Below are 17,719 nucleotides of genomic sequence, written 5' to 3'. Positions count from 1 at the left end.
CCTATAAATAGACGAGGGTGATATGAAGGAAGATCACCAGAGCAGTGCTTTGAAGGGGGCATATGAAAGCAAGAAGGTAAAGTAGTTGTCCATACGTCGTCGTTTTGGGTGGTCAAAAGAATGGTAACTAGCTTCCCTTTGTTGACAGTGGGTAAAAAGGTGCCTCTAAAGATGAGACTCCATTTAGTTACCGTCAGCAAAGTGGAAGCTAGTGCTTCAAATTTACCGTTGACCCATTTTCACCATTTTTTTTTTATTTTTTTTAAATAATTAATTTTAACTTTTTGGCCAATAATGGTTAATTAATTAAGTGATGAATATTTTATTAATTAAGCTATTACAATAGAAGTCACGTATAGACNTCACCCTCCATTGAAGTTTTCTTTTATTTATTTATTTTATTTGATTGTGTTGGGATATATATTTTTAAGTTTAATTAGGGGTTTTATCAATTGATTTGATTTTATAGTTATGTTGCATATTTTTGTGGTTAGATTTTAGTATATATTGAAATTCAAATTTCTCGCCTTTATGTGTATGTTATGTTATGATTGACACGATTTCATGATTTATTGTTTAGAAAATTATTAAACTTCACTATCTATTTGACGATGTCAAAGTCATGTGATTGGAAATATCTGCCATGTTGACAAAAAAAAAAAAAAAAAAAAAAAAAAAAAAAAAAAAAANTTATTAAATTCACAAGTAAACATTTGAGTTTATTAATTATAAGACTGAAAGAATTAATTTTTAAAAATTTTAAAGTTTTCACAAATTTATTAATTATAAAATTGAAATTTCAGGATTTTTTCGAACATAAAATTTAAATTTGTACAATCAAAATTAAATTTAAAGTAATTTTTTTTATTAAAATATTAGATAAAAAAATCTACGTTGTTGAACGTGGTTCGTTCCAGAATTTCTATTATAAATGTATTTTAAAATGTTAATAATTTGAATTAAAATAAAATTAGCTTTTTTTAAAATGAACCTTTATTGATACGACCGCAGATAAAGTAGAAAAGAAATGAGAAATATAAAAATGTTTTTTTAAAATCAAATGACGAAACTACCCCTCAATTTCGGAATAAAACTGTTTTTTTCACGACGGAAAGACTTAGATGATCTGCCAAGTCTTCGTCCTCACGGTCTGACGAAGAGCAGAGACTAACTTGAAGAAGAACAAATGGCGGATTCTCGATCATCGGACGGCGAAAAGGAGAGGCGACGTTCGGTCAACTGTAGCAGAGGGAAGAATGAGGCGATGAAAGTCATATTCACTGATCCTCAAATTCTCGATTGCTATATTTGTTGCGAGCCCTTGTCCGTTCCTGTTTACCAGGTCCGATTAAGCTTTTTGATCGCCTGTATTTTGCTTGCAATTATCGTTATTATTTATCTGTTTGTCTCTGATGCTTTGTTCTTCTCGTCTTTTTTGTTTTAGTTTGTATTTTTAAAATGTTATTTTTTGTTTATTTTGTTTANCTACTGTAGTTCACTTAGTGTTTTTGCTGGAATTGACGATTTTGGAATCCTCCTTTCTATGAGGTTTTTACCTTACCGTTTTGATTTTTTTTTTTGTGTAAATCCACAGAAGTTATGGATTATGATAACAATTGAAGAAATATAGCGAAGTTTTGAACGGTTATTCATTGCAACGTTGTCTAATTTGAGCATAAGCTCTCGGACCTTGTTTTTGGTTTTCCAAAAGGCCTCGTACCAACGGAAATAGTGTTACTTACCTGTAAAGTCATGATTTTCCTCTTAATTAGCTAATCTAGACTACTCCTTTCAATAATCCTCAACAATCCTCCCATCGAACAAACGACACCATAGAGTCTCCTCTGAGGCCTATAGAGCCATCGAACAACCTCTCTTTAATTGAGGCTGGACTCCTTTCTTTGGAGCCTCTAAACAAAATACACCTTTTGTTCGACACTTGAGTCACTTTTGACTACACCTTCGAAACTCACTTCTTTGTTCGACACTTGAGGATTCTATTGATATAGCCAAGTTAAGGGCATAACTCTTATATAATGTTAGGAATCACGAACCTCCACAATGATATGATATTGTCCACTCTGAGCATAAGCTCTCGACTTTACTTTTGGTTTCTCCAAAAGGGCTCGTACCATGGAAAACCATGAAAATTTACTTATAAACTCATGATCTTACTCTTAATTAGCCAACGTGAGACTTCCAATAATCTTGAAAACTGAAGTTATTAAAGGTTTTGATTCAAATAATCTTTGAACATGGAGATTATTCTGGATATTACGGGGACAGAGTTGTTAAATGGATGGGATTGAAATGAAATCTTGACCTGAATTGCTTATCTTGTTACATTGTCTCGAGAAAATGTCAGAATCAAGTGGTGCTTGATATTCTTTTCACCTTTCTGTGCCTGACTTGGGGTTCAATCGTGTGGACTGTGGTGTTGGATGAGGGAAGTCCCACATCGACTAATTTAGGGAATGATCATGGGTTTATAAGTGAGGAATACTAACTCCATTGGAATGAGGCATTTTGGAGAAGCCCAAAACAAAGCCATGAGAGCTTATGCTCAAAGTGGACAATATCATACCATTGTGGAGAGTCGTGTTCGTCTAACATGTGAGATTTTCTTCATTGTTTACAAACATGAATTTGAAAGGGATGAATCTAGAAGAAAATAAGCTTATATCTCATTTTGTTTTCTATGAGTCTATTTTATTTCATAACATATACTCTGGTGTTGAGATGTTGGTTGTTGGATGAATTAGTGCGAGAACGGGCATATTTCTTGCTCTAGCTGCTGCTCCAAAGTTCACAATAAATGCCCAAGCTGCAGCTTGGCCATCGGCTACATACGTTGCAGAGCGATCGAGAAGGTTCTTGAATCAATCAAGATACCATGCCAAAACTCAACATATGGATGCAAAATCACAATGAATTTGAACCAGATAAACGAGCACGAGACATCGTGCCCATATGAACCCTGTTCGTGCCCTATATCTGATTGCTCTTATGTTGATTCGGCAGAGCATTTGGGGTCACACTTCAGAAAAAGGCACCAAGACTCAGCCAAAAGCTTCTTATACAATTCAAGGTTCACAATATGCTTGAACAGTGGTGATAGATATCGTATCTTTCAAGCAGAGAACGATGATGCTTTGTTTGTCCTGTCTTACTCCTTTGAAATCTTTGGCAATGCGGTTACTTTGAGCCGGATTGGATCTCCGTTGTGTGAGAAGAAGTTTTGTTATGATATCAAAGCCAAATCACAGGGGAGTGTTCTTTCTTTGCAATCAGTGGCGAATGAGATCCGACGTTGGATTGAAGATCCTCCTTTCAAGGGGTCGCTTTTGATTCCAAATGAGTTCTTCGGATCTTCTTCAGCCCAGACGATCTTGGAGATTCGCATTTGGCCTTCACGCTGAAGATCAACACTGGGGATCAACACAGGTGCACATACATTTTTTTTGAAACAAAGCTGAATTATTGTTTGAACTGAGTTAATCTTTGCATCTGTGTTTTCTTTGTTTTTTTGGGAAGGACTTGGTGCATACTTTTGTGCATATATATCTATATGGGTTTGTTGAACTTTTAATCTTGTATGGAATAGAACACTAATGTTGAGTGGGTCTATGGCCGATATCGCTTAGTTGTTGGTAGAGCAAATGACTCAAAATCTGCCTTATAGGGAAAGTAAAATATTTATTGAAACAAAGTGGAAGCTAAATTTATAGTTACCTATTTTTCATTTTGTTTTTAATAAATATTTTTTTTTAAAAAAAGTTTTATGTTTGATTGAAAAAGTTGGAAACATTTTTTTAAAATGTTGGACGTTTGATTTTTTTTTTTTTTTTTTTTAATGGATAGATTTACTGAACAAAAATTTGAACATTTGAGCATAAAATTCAAATTCAAATTTATATTAAGTAAGTTAATTTTTTAAAAAATTAATATTTAAAAATTTTAAAATTTTAGAGTTTTCATAAGATTTAAATCTATATACAATAAATCAAATTCAAACTTCAAACTTTTTTTTTTATGTTTTATAAATATTTTAAAATCAAACTTAAAATAAAAAAAGTTATTTAAATGTTAGACGAAAGCTTGGTTTATTTTTAATTGTTATTAAAAAAAAAAGTTTTATGTTCGGTTGAAATCGTTGGAAATATTTTTAAAAACTGTTAATATCTTTAAAAAATGTTAAAATCTTTAATTTTTTTTTTTTAAATTATCAGATTTACGAACGAATTTATTTGAACCTAAAATTCAAATTTATATTTAATAAATCAATTTTTAAATATTTCAAAAATTTTAAATTTTAGAGTTTCTTTTTAAACATAAAATTTAAATGGGTACGGAGAATATTTGCTAAAACTACCCTGATTAAAATTTTATATTTATAATCAAATAAATTATAAAAATGTGTAAATAGTAATAAATAGAAAGGATAATATATGAAAAGATACATAAGAAAACAAATATCTATATATTTGTCTATAATAAAATATGAAATATGATATATATAGAGTAAACTTTAGTATTAAATATCCGTTTTAACTCAAACTTCCAACTCTATTTTATGTTTTATAAATATTTTAAAATGAAGCTTAAAATTAAAAAAAAAAAAAAAAATCGAGACAAAAAGTTGATGTTTAGCTTATTTATTTTTAATGAACCTTTTATTGAAACCACTGCCCAATTTTTCTGCGTACAAAAGAAATCAGAAACAAAATAAAAAAAAAAAATGAGTTTTTTAAGAGACCAAATGACGAAACTACCCCTTACTTTCGGTATAAAAGTGATTTTTTTCTAAACAAAGACTTCAACCATCCGAATAGTTTACTCTCTCAGTCTGAAGAAGAGAAGAGGCTGACTTGAAGAAGACGAAGAAGAAGAAGAAATAAAAAATGGCGGGTTCTCGATCATCCGACGGCGAAAAGGAGAGGCGAAGTTCGGTCAACTCTAGCAGACGGAAGAACGAGACGATGAAAGTCATACTTACCGATCCTCAAGTTCTCGATTGCTTGTTGCGAGCCCTTGTCCGTTCCTGTTTACCAGGTTCGATTAAGCTTTTTTTTTCCGCTTGCATTTTGCTTACGATTATCGTTCTTGTTAATCTGCTTGTCTATGATGCTTTGTTCTTCTCCTCCATTTTTTTTCTTGCAATTTTGACTACTGTAGTTCACTTGGTGTGTTTGCTGGATTTGACGGTTTCCGAATCCCCCTTACTATGAGATTTTAACCTTCTCGTTTAGAAGTTTATTGTGTAGACTGTGGATTTCCAATGGAAGTTATGGATTATGATAAAAATTGGAGAAATATGCCGAAGTTTTGAACAGTTATTGGCAAAGATCGTGGAGGTATGGATTGTAGAACTGAAGTTATCAAATGTTTTGATGTAAATAATCTTTGAACATGAAAATTATTCTGGATATTATGGGGAAATAGTCACAAATGGTTGGGATTGAAATGAAATCTTCGTTGAGGATTGTTCGAGTCTAGGTTGGCTATGAGGAAGACTATGGGTATATAAGCAACATACACTATCTTCATTGGTACGAGACCTTTGGGAGAAACCAAAAGTAAGGCCATGAGAGCTTATCACATCATTGTGGCCCACATGTTCCAATCAAGTAGTATCATAGTCTTACTCTTATCTTAACTTAACCGTGTCAATAGAATCCTCCAGTGTTTGAATAAAAAAAAGTTGTGAGTCTAGAAGGTGTGACTTAGATGCCGAACAAAAAAAAAGTGAGCCTCGAAACTGTAGTCATAGTGAAGATCCGTGGTAGAGCTCTATTGAACTAGCAATGTGCTCTAGAGAAGAGGAGTCATCTAAAATAGTGTTAAGACAGATAGATGACTATTAAGGAGAGACTCAATGGTGTACTTTGTTCGAAGGGAGAATGGTTGGAATCCTACTTGACTAATTAAGATGGAAGACTGTGGGTATGTAAATAAGGGACACTAATCTTCTTTGGTATGAAGCGTTTGGAGAAACCAAAAGCAAAGCCATGAGAGTTTATATTCAAAGAGGACAATATCATTCTAATGTGAAGGTCCCTTATTCCTATCAATCTTGCCCCGAATTGCTTTTCTTGTTACATTATCTCGAGCAAATGCCAGAAATCAAGGTGTGCTTATTTGATATTCTTTTCACCTTGAACTCGAAAGGGATGAATATAGAAGAAAATAAGCATATATTGGTGTATATAATCTCTTTTCTTGTTATCTTTGAGTCTATTTTATGTGATAGCATATACTTTGGTGTTGAGATGTTGATTGTTGGATGAATTAGTGTGAGAATGGGCATATTTCTTGCTCTAGCTGCTGCTCCAAAGTTCAGAATAAATGCCCTAGCTGCAGCTTGGCAATTGGCTACATGCGTTGCAGAGCCATCGAGAAGGTTCTTGAATCAATTAAGATGCCCTGCCAAAACTCAAGATACGGATGCAAAACTACAACGAATTTGAACCAAATAAATGAGCATGAGACATTGTGCCCATATCAACCCTGTTCGTGCCCTTTATCTGATTGCTCTTATGTTGATTCGGCTGAGTATTTGAGCTCACACTTCAGAAAAAGGCACCAAGACTCCGCCAAAAGCATCTCATACAATTCAAGGTTCACAATATGCTTGAACAGTGATGATAAATATTATATCTTTCAAGCAGAGAACGATGGTATTTTGTTTGTCCTCTCTTACTCGTTCGAAACTTTTGGTGATGCGGTTACTTTGAATCGGATTGGACCTCGGTCGTCTGAGAACAAGTTTTGTTATGATATTAAAGCCAAATCACAGGGGAGTGTTCTTTCTTTGTTGTCAGTGGCGAATGAGATCCGACGTTGGATTGAAGATCCTCCTTTCAAGGGGTCGCTTTTGATTCCAAATGAGTTCTTCGGATCTTCTTCAGCCCAGACGATCTTGGAGATTCGCATTTGGCCTTCACGCTGAAGACCAACACTGAGGATCATCACAGGTGCACATTCATTTTAAAACAAAGCTGAATTATTGTTTAAACTGTCTTAAACGTTGTTGGCTGGCTCTGATCTTTGTCACCTAAACTGTTCATCTGGGGGCAAGGACTTGGTGCATGCTTTTGTGCATATCATCATCTTTTGTCATGCATATCCAGCATCTTTTGTGTATGATAGATGGATAGCATATTCAACATTGTCCAAAATTAAAGAATTTATTAGACTTACAATTGAATTTTGTATTGAATAGAACACTAAACTTGCATAGGTTTGAGACTTTTTTTTAAAAATGTGGAATGGGTCAATGACATATTTGAGGAGGCTCGTGTTAGACGAGAATATTTATGAACTTAATTATGAAGTTTTTAAAGTTTAAGTATCTATTAAACACAATTGAAAGTTAGAGAACTCTGATGGATAGTTTTTATTTCCTCTATACAACACTAATTTGAAAGTTTAGAGACTAAATTTGTAATTTAACTTTTATACTATTATCTCTTCTATTTCTATAAATCACACAATATAACCCTTTATTTCTATAAATAAAAGAAAGTACTCCGAAGCTCGTAAGAGTAACGAGCTATGTTTTGAAACAAAATCATCTTCTAATGCATCATTTTTTAGTCAAATGTGTTGCACGTGGTCAATGACTTCTAGACTATGAATATTTTGAATGATTATGAATATTTTGAATGATTGATCATGAAGCATTGGAAGAGGTTTTACAGTCGAGTTTTGAAAATTTTAACTTGAAATGGAGACTTCAGGCTTGTTTGATAAGTAATTTAGAAATATATAAACTTCTTATGTGAATTTTTTTTTTCTTTTGAGTTCAACCGTATTTAGAGGCGTGAATTCGAACTTTTAACCTTTTAGTCGATATTACATAACAAGTACTACTAAACTATACTCATTTTGACTTGCTATATATACGTCCAAATTGAATAACATACAGAGACAAAAAAATTAGATAAATTTTTTTTAAAAAAATCATAAATAAATTTTGCAAACAAATATTCACTAAATCAATTAAACATGTCGTAAAATTATAATTGATACAATTATTAATTTGATGTCTTAAGCAATATAGAATAAGGTATGTATTCAATGTTCATTTAGTATGTAAAATTTAAAAATTACCAAATACGACTTTAAACTTTCAATTTTTTTATGTTCGGTAAGTTCTTTAACCTTTAAAATTATTTTAGAGGTTTTCAAATAATTATTTATGGAAAGAAAATTAATATTATGAAAAAAAAAAATAACTATTTTTTTTTTTTTTTTTTTTTTTTTTTTTTTTTTTTTTTTTTTTTTTTTTTTTTTTTTTTTTTTTTTTTTTTTTTTTTTTTTTTTTTTTTTTTTTTTNTTTTTTTTTTTTTTTTTTTTTTTTTTTTTTTTTTTTTTTTTTTTTTTTTTTTTTTTTTTTTTTTTTGTGAAAAGATTATAAATTTCAAAGAATATTGAAAATGTTCACAAAATTGAAGTAAATAAATCTAGTTAACCTAAAATTGAATATTTAAGGATTTAATAATTGAAATTAAAAAATAGATATTTTTTAGAATTTAAAGAAATACGAAATTTATAATTTGATTTAAAAAAAAAAAAAAAAAAAAGTGAGCTTTGGAAAATCAATCAAAGCGGGATTTCCCTTCTGTGAGTTTCTGAGTCACCTTCTCCATGGCTGGTTGAAAGTGGATAAACAGTGAAGAGCCAAGACGAAGCCGAAGTCCCAATCCGCCATTGAAGGAACAACATCAATGGCTTCTTCGCTCTTTTTTCGTCGCTTTTGCTGTTTACATTCTGCAACTTCTCCTTCCTCCTCCTCCTCCTCCTCTTCCGTTTTCTCCAAGAAGAAGCCCCTCGTTTTCCTCGGTTCTCCTCAGGTTTTCTCTTCTCTCTGCAGCTCTTTCTATTCTCCTTTCTTTGTTTAATCGGAAGAAATACCTTTTTCCTAGGTCTCGACTACAGTTCTTGATGCTCTTTTTAACGCCTCTTTCGCCGCCGATGCAGCTTTTGAGGTATCCATTACCATTTTTCAGCCGTTGGCTCTTCAATTCAGTCTTGTATCTGGTCGATACGAGTCTCTGAAATGTAATTTTGATATAACTAATGCTAATCCATTTAGGTTGCAGCTATTGTTACTCAGCCACCGTCTAGAAGGGATAGGGGGAGGAAGATGATGCCTTCTCCAGTTGCGCAATATGCACTTGATAAGGGCTTCTCTTCTGACCTTATTCTTACACCTGAAAAAGCTGGAGAGGTAATGTTACTTTTTATTTGAAGTGAAGTTGTTGTAGATCATGTTAAGGAAGAAGTGTCATTTTAAGTTATTGGTTCTGCTTGCCATGATGATAGAAACGTCTGAATTTTGAAAATGGGGAAAGTTCTAAAATATTAGCATGGTGTGAGAGTGTATAAGTTTACAACGCTGGGCATCAAGTTTAGCTCTTACTTTGAAGAATGACCTTGTATGTTTATTTTGTAAATGCATGATAAATTTGTTGTATTTATGAAGTCTAAAAGATATGGTGGATGATCATCCATTCGACATTGGTTACTGCTAGTCTTTTTTTTTTTTTTTTTTTTTTTTTTTTTTTTTTTTTTTTTTTTTTTTTTTTTTTTTTTTTTTTTTTTTTTTTTTTTTTTTTTTTTTTTNACTCGAAAGGCTCCTCTCAAGGGAAAGCCCAAAGAGGACAACATCTGTTAGCGGTGGACATGGACCGTTACAAATGGTATCAGAGCTAGACACTGAGCGATGTGCCATCGAGGAGGCTGAGCCCCGAAAGGGTTGGACACGAGGTGGTGTGCCAGCAAGGACGCTAGCCTTGGACGAGGCGGTGTGCTAGCAAAGACGCTAGGCCCTGGACATGAGACGGTGTGCTAGCAAGGATGTTAAGCCCTGGACATGAGGCGGTGTGCTAGCAAAGACGCTGGGCCCCGAGGGGGTGGATTGGAGGGTCACACATCGATTGGAGAAGGGAATGAGTCCCAGATAGCAGACGCATTTTAAAAACTTCGAGGGGAAGCCCGAAAGGGAAAGCCCAAAGAGGATAATATCGGCTAGCGGTGGGCTTGTGCCGTTACATCAACCTTGTCTCATTTATTTCTTTGCACATGCACACACAGTAATACTCTCAAGGATATCCCAGTTCTATTTTTCATAAGACCTATTTTTTTGACATATTCTCACTTCTGCCTATGATCAATGGTGACAGTTTTTAGACTTAGTTACAGTAATACGATATTTGAAACTTTTGAACCTTGAGTAACACTCTTGTTAACGGAAAAGTTTTGTAAGCCATGTAGAATGCTCTTTTTCTTCTTATTTTCTTGCAGGACAAATTTTTGAGCACCTTAAAGGCTTTGCAACCAGAACTATGTATTACAGCAGCATATGGAAATATCTTACCGACCAAATTTCTCAATATTCCAGCATTAGGTAAACCATTTATTTCTTGTTGGTATCCAAATTAAAAGACTGTCATTGGAAATACAGCCTGAACTAGAAGAGATTAGAAGAATCTTTCATGAGATGGAAAGAGAACCTGATCAAATTTGGGAGTTGATTGTTTTTCTTCTTCCTCTTGGAGTCGTTTAAATAGTCATTTTTGTAATTATGATCCCTCAGGGACTGTCAATATTCACCCAAGCCTCTTGCCATTATATCGTGGTGCTGCTCCTGTTCAGAGAGCATTGCAGGTTGCTTATGCTTACAAGTTGATATTTGGTACATTGAATTCTATTTAACAATGTCTTCAAGTAGTTCTAACTTGTAAGGTTTCCCCCCCTACTTCTAGGATGGTGTTAAGGAGACTGGTGTATCACTAGCATTCACAGTTCGTGCATTGGATGCCGGACCCGTCATTGCTTTCGAAAAATTTGAAGTTGATGAGCAGATTAAGGTATGCTTGTCATGAGTTTACAGGCTAAGCAACGTGACATGCATTTATGTTTTGATTTTTGATTCCTGTAAAGCATAAATGGTTGAAATCTGAAAATCCGTCACATGGTTCGTTTATAAATTTGTTTCCCATTTTTTTGCCGAGCGTTTTGAGTAGAGACGTTTTTATGAAGTCGGCTATTTGTCTCATATCTTGTCTTACACACTTAAACTTCTTTTACATTTAACTTTTTGAAGATGGACCATTTCTTTTCTAATCTTTGATTCAATTTGCTAGCAGGCACCCGATTTACTTGCATTGCTATTTTTAGAAGGTGGGCATTCAGCGTCTGTCATGAACTTCACTTGAAATTGTGGTGCTGTCTCCTAGTCTGTTTCTTTTCTTCTTTACCATATTGGTACTTAGTTTCATTGCAAAGAGTGGCGTTGATTTCAAATACTCTTACATTTGATTATATAAATAAAATCACAACACCAAAAGTTCATCTTTTGAGTTGTTGATCTAAATACATACGTACGTTTTGTTACGGTCTATTATACTTGAACATTCAAAATCCACTTTCATGTGCAGGCTCAAAACTTTTGATTCGGGAACTTCCTTCTATACTTGATGGATCTGCTGAAAAGAAGGCACAACCTCAAGACGAATCTAAAGCTACCAAGGCTCCAAAGGTATCCTTGGTTGAGATCTTCCTGGATAAATGTATAATCATATAGAAACGAAGTGAATTTTGGTTAATATATGCTTAGTCCGTTACTCATTTAATCATCCAATATATTAGTAACAAAAATTTCGTATTCATTCTTTTATGATTAGTTAAAAATGATTTAGATTAACCATAAAGCAAAACGAAAACTAGAATTCCATGAGCTATTAGTATCAATTTTTTAGTTTTATTTAAAATAACAATCATAATACTCAGCAATCTCGTATATCAAGAAAACCTTCTGATAATGATGCATTGTAGATTCAAGTTCTCTGGAATCTGACTCTTATTATGCAGATAGCTCCTGATGAGGCATGGCTGTCATTTGATCAAGAGGCATATGTTCTACACAACAAGGTAATTTTACCCTTTTCTTTGTTCAAACTTGCAGTTAAATCATGCACTCCCTCTAGGTTCGCGCATTTGCAGGATGGCCTGGAACACGAGCGAAGGTTGTCGTTGCTGATGATAAAAGCGGTTGCCACAATATCCTAGAATTTAAAATCATTACTACAAGGGTTGGCATCAATTATAGTAGTCAGGAGACTCAAGCAGATGAGATCTGCTTTGTCAAGGATGCTTTGGTGTTTCCATGTGGAGGGCGCACGGCACTTGAGGTTTGTTCCTTATTGTAGCTTATTTCTATTATGCTTATATGGATGTGTATGATCAAGGGCTGGGTGTTTTTTCTTAGTTCAGTTGCATTTTTCTTTTGTCAACAAGAATAGAGCTTTTCGTTAAGATGTTAGAAGGTTGCAAAGTTTCATATGAAATTCACAAAAACTCACATCAAGCCTCATAAACCTCCCAAAATACAAGTTTTGTAGCTACCCACAGTTCCTTAATTACAAAAGAGCTTCCCAGTTAAAGACCCTATGAATCAATTAGAAGCTTAGTGTGAGATTCCACATCGACTGGGGAGGAGAACGAAACATTCTTTATAAGGGTGTGGAAACCTCTCCCTAACAGACGCATTTTAAAAACCTTGAGGAGAAGCCCGAATGGAAAAACCCAAAGAGGACAATATTTGTTAGCGGTAGACTTGGACTGTTACAAATGATATCAGAACTAGACATCGGGCGATGTGATAGCGAGGAGGTTGAGTCCCGAAGGGGGGTGGACACAAAACGGTGTGCCAGCAAGAACGTTGGGCCCAAAGGGGGTGGATTGGAGGGTTTCACATCGATTGGAGAAGGGAATGAGTGTCATCGAAAACGCTGGGCCCTGAAGGGAGGTGAATTGTGAGATTCCACATCCGTTGGGGAGGAAAATGAATCATTCTTTATGGAAACCTCTTCTTAGCAAGATGCATTTTAAAAATCTTGAGAGGAAGCTCGAAAGGGAAAGCCTTAAGAGGACAACATCTGCTAGCGGTAGGCTTGGGTCGTTACACTTAGAGTCATACTAGAACCACGCCATGAAGAAAAAATTGAAAACGAATAAAACCTAAATTTTTTTATCTAAAGAAACATCAAGTTTTAACACATTATCAAGAACACGTCCATACAATCCACCCACTCCTTAGCGTAGCACCCCTCAAAATCTTAGCATTTGTTTCCAACCATAAATTGCATACGATTGCTTTTATGACATTTCTACACAATTTATTTGCCCTTTCTTCAAGAAGAGGAGTTCCACATAGCAAATGTTTAACATTTTCTTTCACATAATGGCTACTTACATTTTTCACGTTGTTGATATTGTTATATCTTTTCACGTGTTCTTTAAACTATACATCACATTTTTACCTGTAATGAAGATAAATTACTACTACTTTGCACAAACATTTTTACTGTAGTGATTTGGTAATTTCACCAGGTACTGGAAGTTCAATTACCTGGAAAAAAGGTTGTGAGTGCAGGCGCCTTCTGGAATGGTATGCAAGGGAAAAGGTTGAAGAAATTCGATGAAACTAAACATTTTTCGCACGTGTTCGTGTGATATTTAGATGTAATCTAGGTGAAAAAAAGTCGACGATCGTAAACAAATTTCGCACGTGTTGTGATATTATTTAAATGTAGTCTAGGCGAAGAAATTTGTTGAATGCCAAAGCATAATCAATTAGAAATCAATTTCAAACTTTAAATACTACATAAAAACTAAATTTAAATCCCAAAAATAAAAGGATTAGTCATGAAAATATTAAGAAGTTAATTTCTAAATTTTTATCTTTTTTTTTTTTTTTTGGATGAATTAAGTGGGTGTCAACTTTTAATCATGGTATTAGAATATATACCAGAAATTAGATAAGATATATCAGAATTTTTAGGTATAAAAGAAGCCATAACTTGGAATTTTTAGGTATAAAAGAAGCCATAACTTTAAACCTACCTTTATGAAAGTGGTAATAGCAAATTGAAAAAGAAACTCTTACACAATAGATTGCCTACCCTACTTCTACCTCCGACAACTAGACTGCCTCGTTAAATTTATGCTAGTCTTGCCTATTTCTACTTATGGACAACTATTAGACCGTTTCACTCGATCTATATTCGTCTTGCTCATTTCTACCTATGGACAATTACTAGACCGCTTCACTTAATCTATGCTCGTTGTGCCTATTTTTACCTACGGCCAACTACTAGACTACCTCACTCAATCTATGCTCGTCTTCCCTATTACTACCTATAGACAACTACTAGACCGCTTCACACAATCTATGCCCGTCTTCCCTGTTTCACAATTATTTAAAGCAAAAAATAAATAAATAAATAATCTCGTTAAACAAACATATAATAATTTAAAAACAAATTAGCGAAAATATTACCTTTTCTTTTTTACTTATCATTAAATTAAATTAAGCTTATTTAAAAGGATGGCACCTCTCTTATACATGAGCCAAGCCTCTCAAGTCTCTTTGGTTTTGCTTTGGAAAGGGAAAAAAAAATGGGAGCTCTTGATTATCTCTCCAACTTTTGCATTCTCACACCAACAAGAACCAAGCACAAACCAATGCAGGTAGTGATTTTTAGGTCTCTTTAATTTCAATTTGTTCGTGTTTTTCGTTTATATTATATGTGCTTTTAGACGGTCGAGATCAAAGTGAAGCTAGATTGTGATGGATGTGAAAGAAGAGTTCGAAACGCCGTCTCTTCTATGAAAGGTCCTGTTCTCTCTCGTTCATTGTTTTACCAATTAATGATGTTTCTCGAATTTTACATGTGAGCTACTGTTATATTATCATTTATCGAGTTTGAAAACCCGACACGAGTATTCATCGATGTATAGGCGTGAAGTCGGTGGAGGTGATGAGAAAGCAACACAGGGTGAGGGTTAGTGGGTATGTTGATGCCCAAAAAGTGCTTAAGAGAGTAAAAAGCACTGGAAAAAGAGCTGAATTTTGGCCCTATATTCCTCAACATCTTGTTCATTACCCTTACGCCTTAGGTGCTTATGACAAGAAAGCTCCTTCTGGCTTTGTTAGGAATGTTGTGCAAGCTTTTCCATCTGCCCATGAACAAAACTATGCCTCTATTTTTAGTGATGACAATGTTCATGCTTGTTCTATCATGTAGCTCTTTTTGTCGGACGTGCTCGATCGGATATGACGGGTTTGAACGTATAAAGCGTTGAATTTGTTCGAGTTCGTCAATTGAGTTGTGGCATGTTGTCGTTGCTATGGTTGGTGATGTAACTCTTTTTTTTCTCTCGTGTTGGTACACTATAGAAATAATGGATACGATAGCTTATGAAAAACGCTATTATAGAATTTTTATAGCGTTTTTTTTATAACTATGATGGATGTTAGAATACGTATTCTATTTAGAGATCGATCAAAGTACCAGTTACGATACAAAGTTCGGTGAATATTTGAACATTATGCTTTAGAAAGCTTGAATTTGTGATATTATATATTTGTTGTTATTTTATATTTTTAAAATTAGGCTCAAAGTCTAAACATTTCTTTAAACAAAACAAAACAAAAAAAAAATCTTTGTAAACAACCATAAAAAACAGTACGAACGAAATCGTTATCAGACGTTAGAGCCTAGATTTTCCTTCAAATACTCGTCACTAAAGACATTTCTAGAGAACCCACAATAACGATAGTTCAATAACAAGCAACTAAAAGATATCGTTTGAGAATACGAAGCTGTTCGAGCGTCGACCCCTCCGATATTTTTCATCCCGTTACATAATTTTGTTTTAAAGAGTTTTTCTTATCGAGAAGACAAATTACCTGTCTAGCTCCTAACTAAATTGATAGCCTTGAATATCCACAACATCATGAGCCATGGATATCATCGAGCCACTTGCCTTCTGTGTTGCAGCTATAGTGACTGGACCATGTCGAAAACCGCTCGACATGCCGTTTTCTTGAGCAAGATAACATTCTAATAGCGTTGGGTTATTGAATTCGCTATCAAACATTGGAAGCGTATACTCATTTTGGAAGGTATAAGAGGGATCTATTGCATCTTCCAAGTAATTGCCTTTGTTTTTTCTTAGGGTTTGTTCTTCATCATCTTCATCTTGCTTGGAAGTTGATGCCCAAAGTTGAGCTTGCTTCCCTAATTTGGCAAGCTTCTTTATCAAAATGCTTGAATCCACATTGCCTATGATTGTCACCTTTTGTTCTTCAGCATCTATATCTACCTTATATACTCCTAAATTCCATAACCCGACAACCGATTACTTCTACGTACGTTGACCCGAACACTTAAAAGTATACAAAATATCTCGGTTTTTGAAACACGAGGGGCAAAATGGTCATTTCACTTCACGAAAAATAAAAAGAATAAAAAAGGAAGCCATTGTTGTTTACCTTCAATCCTTTTGAGAAGTTTTCTCACTCTCTCCATGCACCCTTCGCAATTCATGTGTACTTTAAGAACATGTATCTGTTAAAACAAAGTCGGTAACGAAAACGTTAATGAAATAATTCAAGCATTATCGATCAAGTAATCTGTGAAGAGAATCAACCATAACATTAGCCTCTCGTTTAAAATATTAACCGAAGCAGAATATGACGTTTTAGTATCATCGACAAAGTCAAGTTAATACATATATGATTAACGAAAAACGTAGAGAGGTTCAAATCTCCCGACCCCAGATGATTTTTAAACCGAAAAAAAGTTCGAGGACGGTGATAAGAAGGGAAAAAAACCTCGATCTTCGAGAAACGGAATTGGTTCTTTGACATTTTCTTGCTCTCTAAGCTTGTGAGCTGCAAAGAAATGGGAGCTTTTGGTGAAGAAGAAGGGGAAGAATGAGGTTAAGAGAGTCAAAGAGAGGAATATGGTCAATATCATTTAAAGGGTGTGTGAGAATATGACCTTTTTGAGTGATTCCTTTAGTTTTTTTACACCAATTTCTCATGAGTTCTTTTGGCAGTCATATCCGGTTGGTTAACCATCCATTGGTTGAAATTTCCTTATCTCGAGTTCGTCTCGTTGTTCGTAGTATTTCTTAGCGAAGAATCGTGGTCGATCGAGAATCGCCGAATGTGGGTATTGAGCGATCGGACATTCGTCTTTAAAGTTCATTTTAGATTACGTGAGGTAGGGTGTAATTTAATCTGTTGTGTTGTACTTAGAGCACGTTTATGAGTGATTTTGAAAATGATTAAGATCATTTTTTTCATATTTAAATTATTTTAAGTTGGTTGAGTTAGTAACCCGAATAGAGTTCATAACCCAACCTTTTATTTTTGAGTTGGGTTATCCATTTAAAAAAATTATATTTATCCACAATTCAGACTAAATTAATAACTAAAATCTCATAAAATTTGATAAATATCAAATCTTTACCATAGTTCATCACTAACCTCAATTACAAATATTAAATATTTTTAATAAAAATATTTTTAATTTTATTAAAAGTAGAGTAACTAGAGTCTGGTCGTAATCTTATTTTAGAGTCTGGTGGTAATCTTGTTTTAGAGTAGGTCAAGTTCACTGAATCAAAAAATTTGTCAACCACAAACTTAATTTAGTGCAACGGACCGTTAGTTTGAATTAGTCAAAATATTCGTAATCAATTAATATTTGAAGGATATATTAATTATGAAATATATTTTAAATATTTATAATCAGTAGTAATATTTTTTCCTTGAGCAGTAGTATATTTTATTTTATTCTCAAGATTTAATTAGTGTATCGTATGCCGTGAATATCAATGAAAAAAAACAGGATTCTAC

The 17,719-nt window shown here is 33.9% G+C and overlaps 3 protein-coding genes and 1 pseudogene across 4 annotated transcripts; 3 read left to right on the top strand and 1 right to left on the bottom strand.

Moving 5' to 3' along the window:
- The first annotated feature begins 974 nt into the window (after positions 1–974).
- On the top strand, positions 975–7,199 carry LOC111788492 (annotated as a pseudogene).
- Positions 7,200–8,596: 1,397 nt separating this feature from the next.
- On the top strand, positions 8,597–13,661 carry LOC111786557 (methionyl-tRNA formyltransferase). Of its 2 annotated transcripts, none has more exons than XM_023666802.1 (11): positions 8,597–8,855; positions 8,928–8,990; positions 9,098–9,232; positions 10,309–10,411; positions 10,601–10,671; positions 10,770–10,874; positions 11,154–11,187; positions 11,445–11,545; positions 11,878–11,937; positions 11,994–12,197; positions 13,399–13,661. In XM_023666802.1, the coding sequence occupies exons 1-11, from the start codon at positions 8,730–8,732 to the stop codon at positions 13,519–13,521; spliced, it is 1,125 nt and encodes a 374-aa protein (XP_023522570.1). In that variant the 5' UTR covers positions 8,597–8,729; the 3' UTR covers positions 13,522–13,661. The 2 variants fall into 2 exon arrangements, with proteins under 2 accessions (XP_023522570.1, XP_023522564.1); XM_023666796.1 differs by having other exon boundaries at positions 11,151–11,187.
- A 773-nt stretch (positions 13,662–14,434) lies between these two features.
- On the top strand, positions 14,435–15,270 carry LOC111786617 (heavy metal-associated isoprenylated plant protein 21-like). Its single transcript, XM_023666854.1, has 3 exons — positions 14,435–14,538; positions 14,608–14,683; positions 14,809–15,270. Exons 1-3 carry the CDS (start codon positions 14,467–14,469, stop codon positions 15,093–15,095), a joined length of 435 nt encoding a protein of 144 aa, XP_023522622.1. The 5' UTR covers positions 14,435–14,466; the 3' UTR covers positions 15,096–15,270.
- Positions 15,271–15,677: 407 nt separating this feature from the next.
- On the bottom strand, positions 15,678–16,770 carry LOC111789421 (heavy metal-associated isoprenylated plant protein 32-like). Its single transcript, XM_023670189.1, has 3 exons — positions 16,688–16,770; positions 16,346–16,421; positions 15,678–16,187 (listed from the first exon to the last, which is right to left on the bottom strand). The coding sequence occupies exons 1-3, from the start codon at positions 16,721–16,723 to the stop codon at positions 15,772–15,774; spliced, it is 528 nt and encodes a 175-aa protein (XP_023525957.1). The 5' UTR covers positions 16,724–16,770; the 3' UTR covers positions 15,678–15,771.
- Positions 16,771–17,719: the final 949 nt, after the last annotated feature.

The sequence above is a fragment of the Cucurbita pepo genome, chromosome LG02 (assembly GCF_002806865.2).
Source record: "Cucurbita pepo subsp. pepo cultivar mu-cu-16 chromosome LG02, ASM280686v2, whole genome shotgun sequence".
In the NCBI taxonomy this organism is placed as follows: domain Eukaryota; kingdom Viridiplantae; phylum Streptophyta; class Magnoliopsida; order Cucurbitales; family Cucurbitaceae; genus Cucurbita; species Cucurbita pepo.
Note: the sequence above shows the minus strand (reverse complement) of the source record. Positions and strands in the feature narration are given on the sequence as shown.

Coding starts and splice junctions, on each gene's coding strand:
- LOC111789421 (XM_023670189.1), bottom strand. CDS start 16,723: ATGTCAAAGAACCAATTCCGTTTCTCGAAGATCGAG. Junction 16,422..16,687: donor TCCGTTTCTCGAAGATCGAG/GTTTTTTTCCCT, acceptor TTGTTTTAACAG/ATACATGTTCTTAAAGTACA. Junction 16,188..16,345: donor ACTTCTCAAAAGGATTGAAG/GTAAACAACAAT, acceptor TATGGAATTTAG/GAGTATATAAGGTAGATATA.
- LOC111786617 (XM_023666854.1), top strand. CDS start 14,467: ATGGGAGCTCTTGATTATCTCTCCAACTTTTGCATTCTCACACCAACA. Junction 14,539..14,607: donor CCAAGCACAAACCAATGCAG/GTAGTGATTTTT, acceptor ATGTGCTTTTAG/ACGGTCGAGATCAAAGTGAA. Junction 14,684..14,808: donor CGCCGTCTCTTCTATGAAAG/GTCCTGTTCTCT, acceptor ATCGATGTATAG/GCGTGAAGTCGGTGGAGGTG.
- LOC111786557 (XM_023666796.1), top strand. CDS start 8,730: ATGGCTTCTTCGCTCTTTTTTCGTCGCTTTTGCTGTTTACATTCTGCA. Junction 10,672..10,769: donor CTGTTCAGAGAGCATTGCAG/GTTGCTTATGCT, acceptor CCCTACTTCTAG/GATGGTGTTAAGGAGACTGG. Junction 11,188..11,444: donor TGCATTGCTATTTTTAGAAG/GTGGGCATTCAG, acceptor TTTCATGTGCAG/GCTCAAAACTTTTGATTCGG.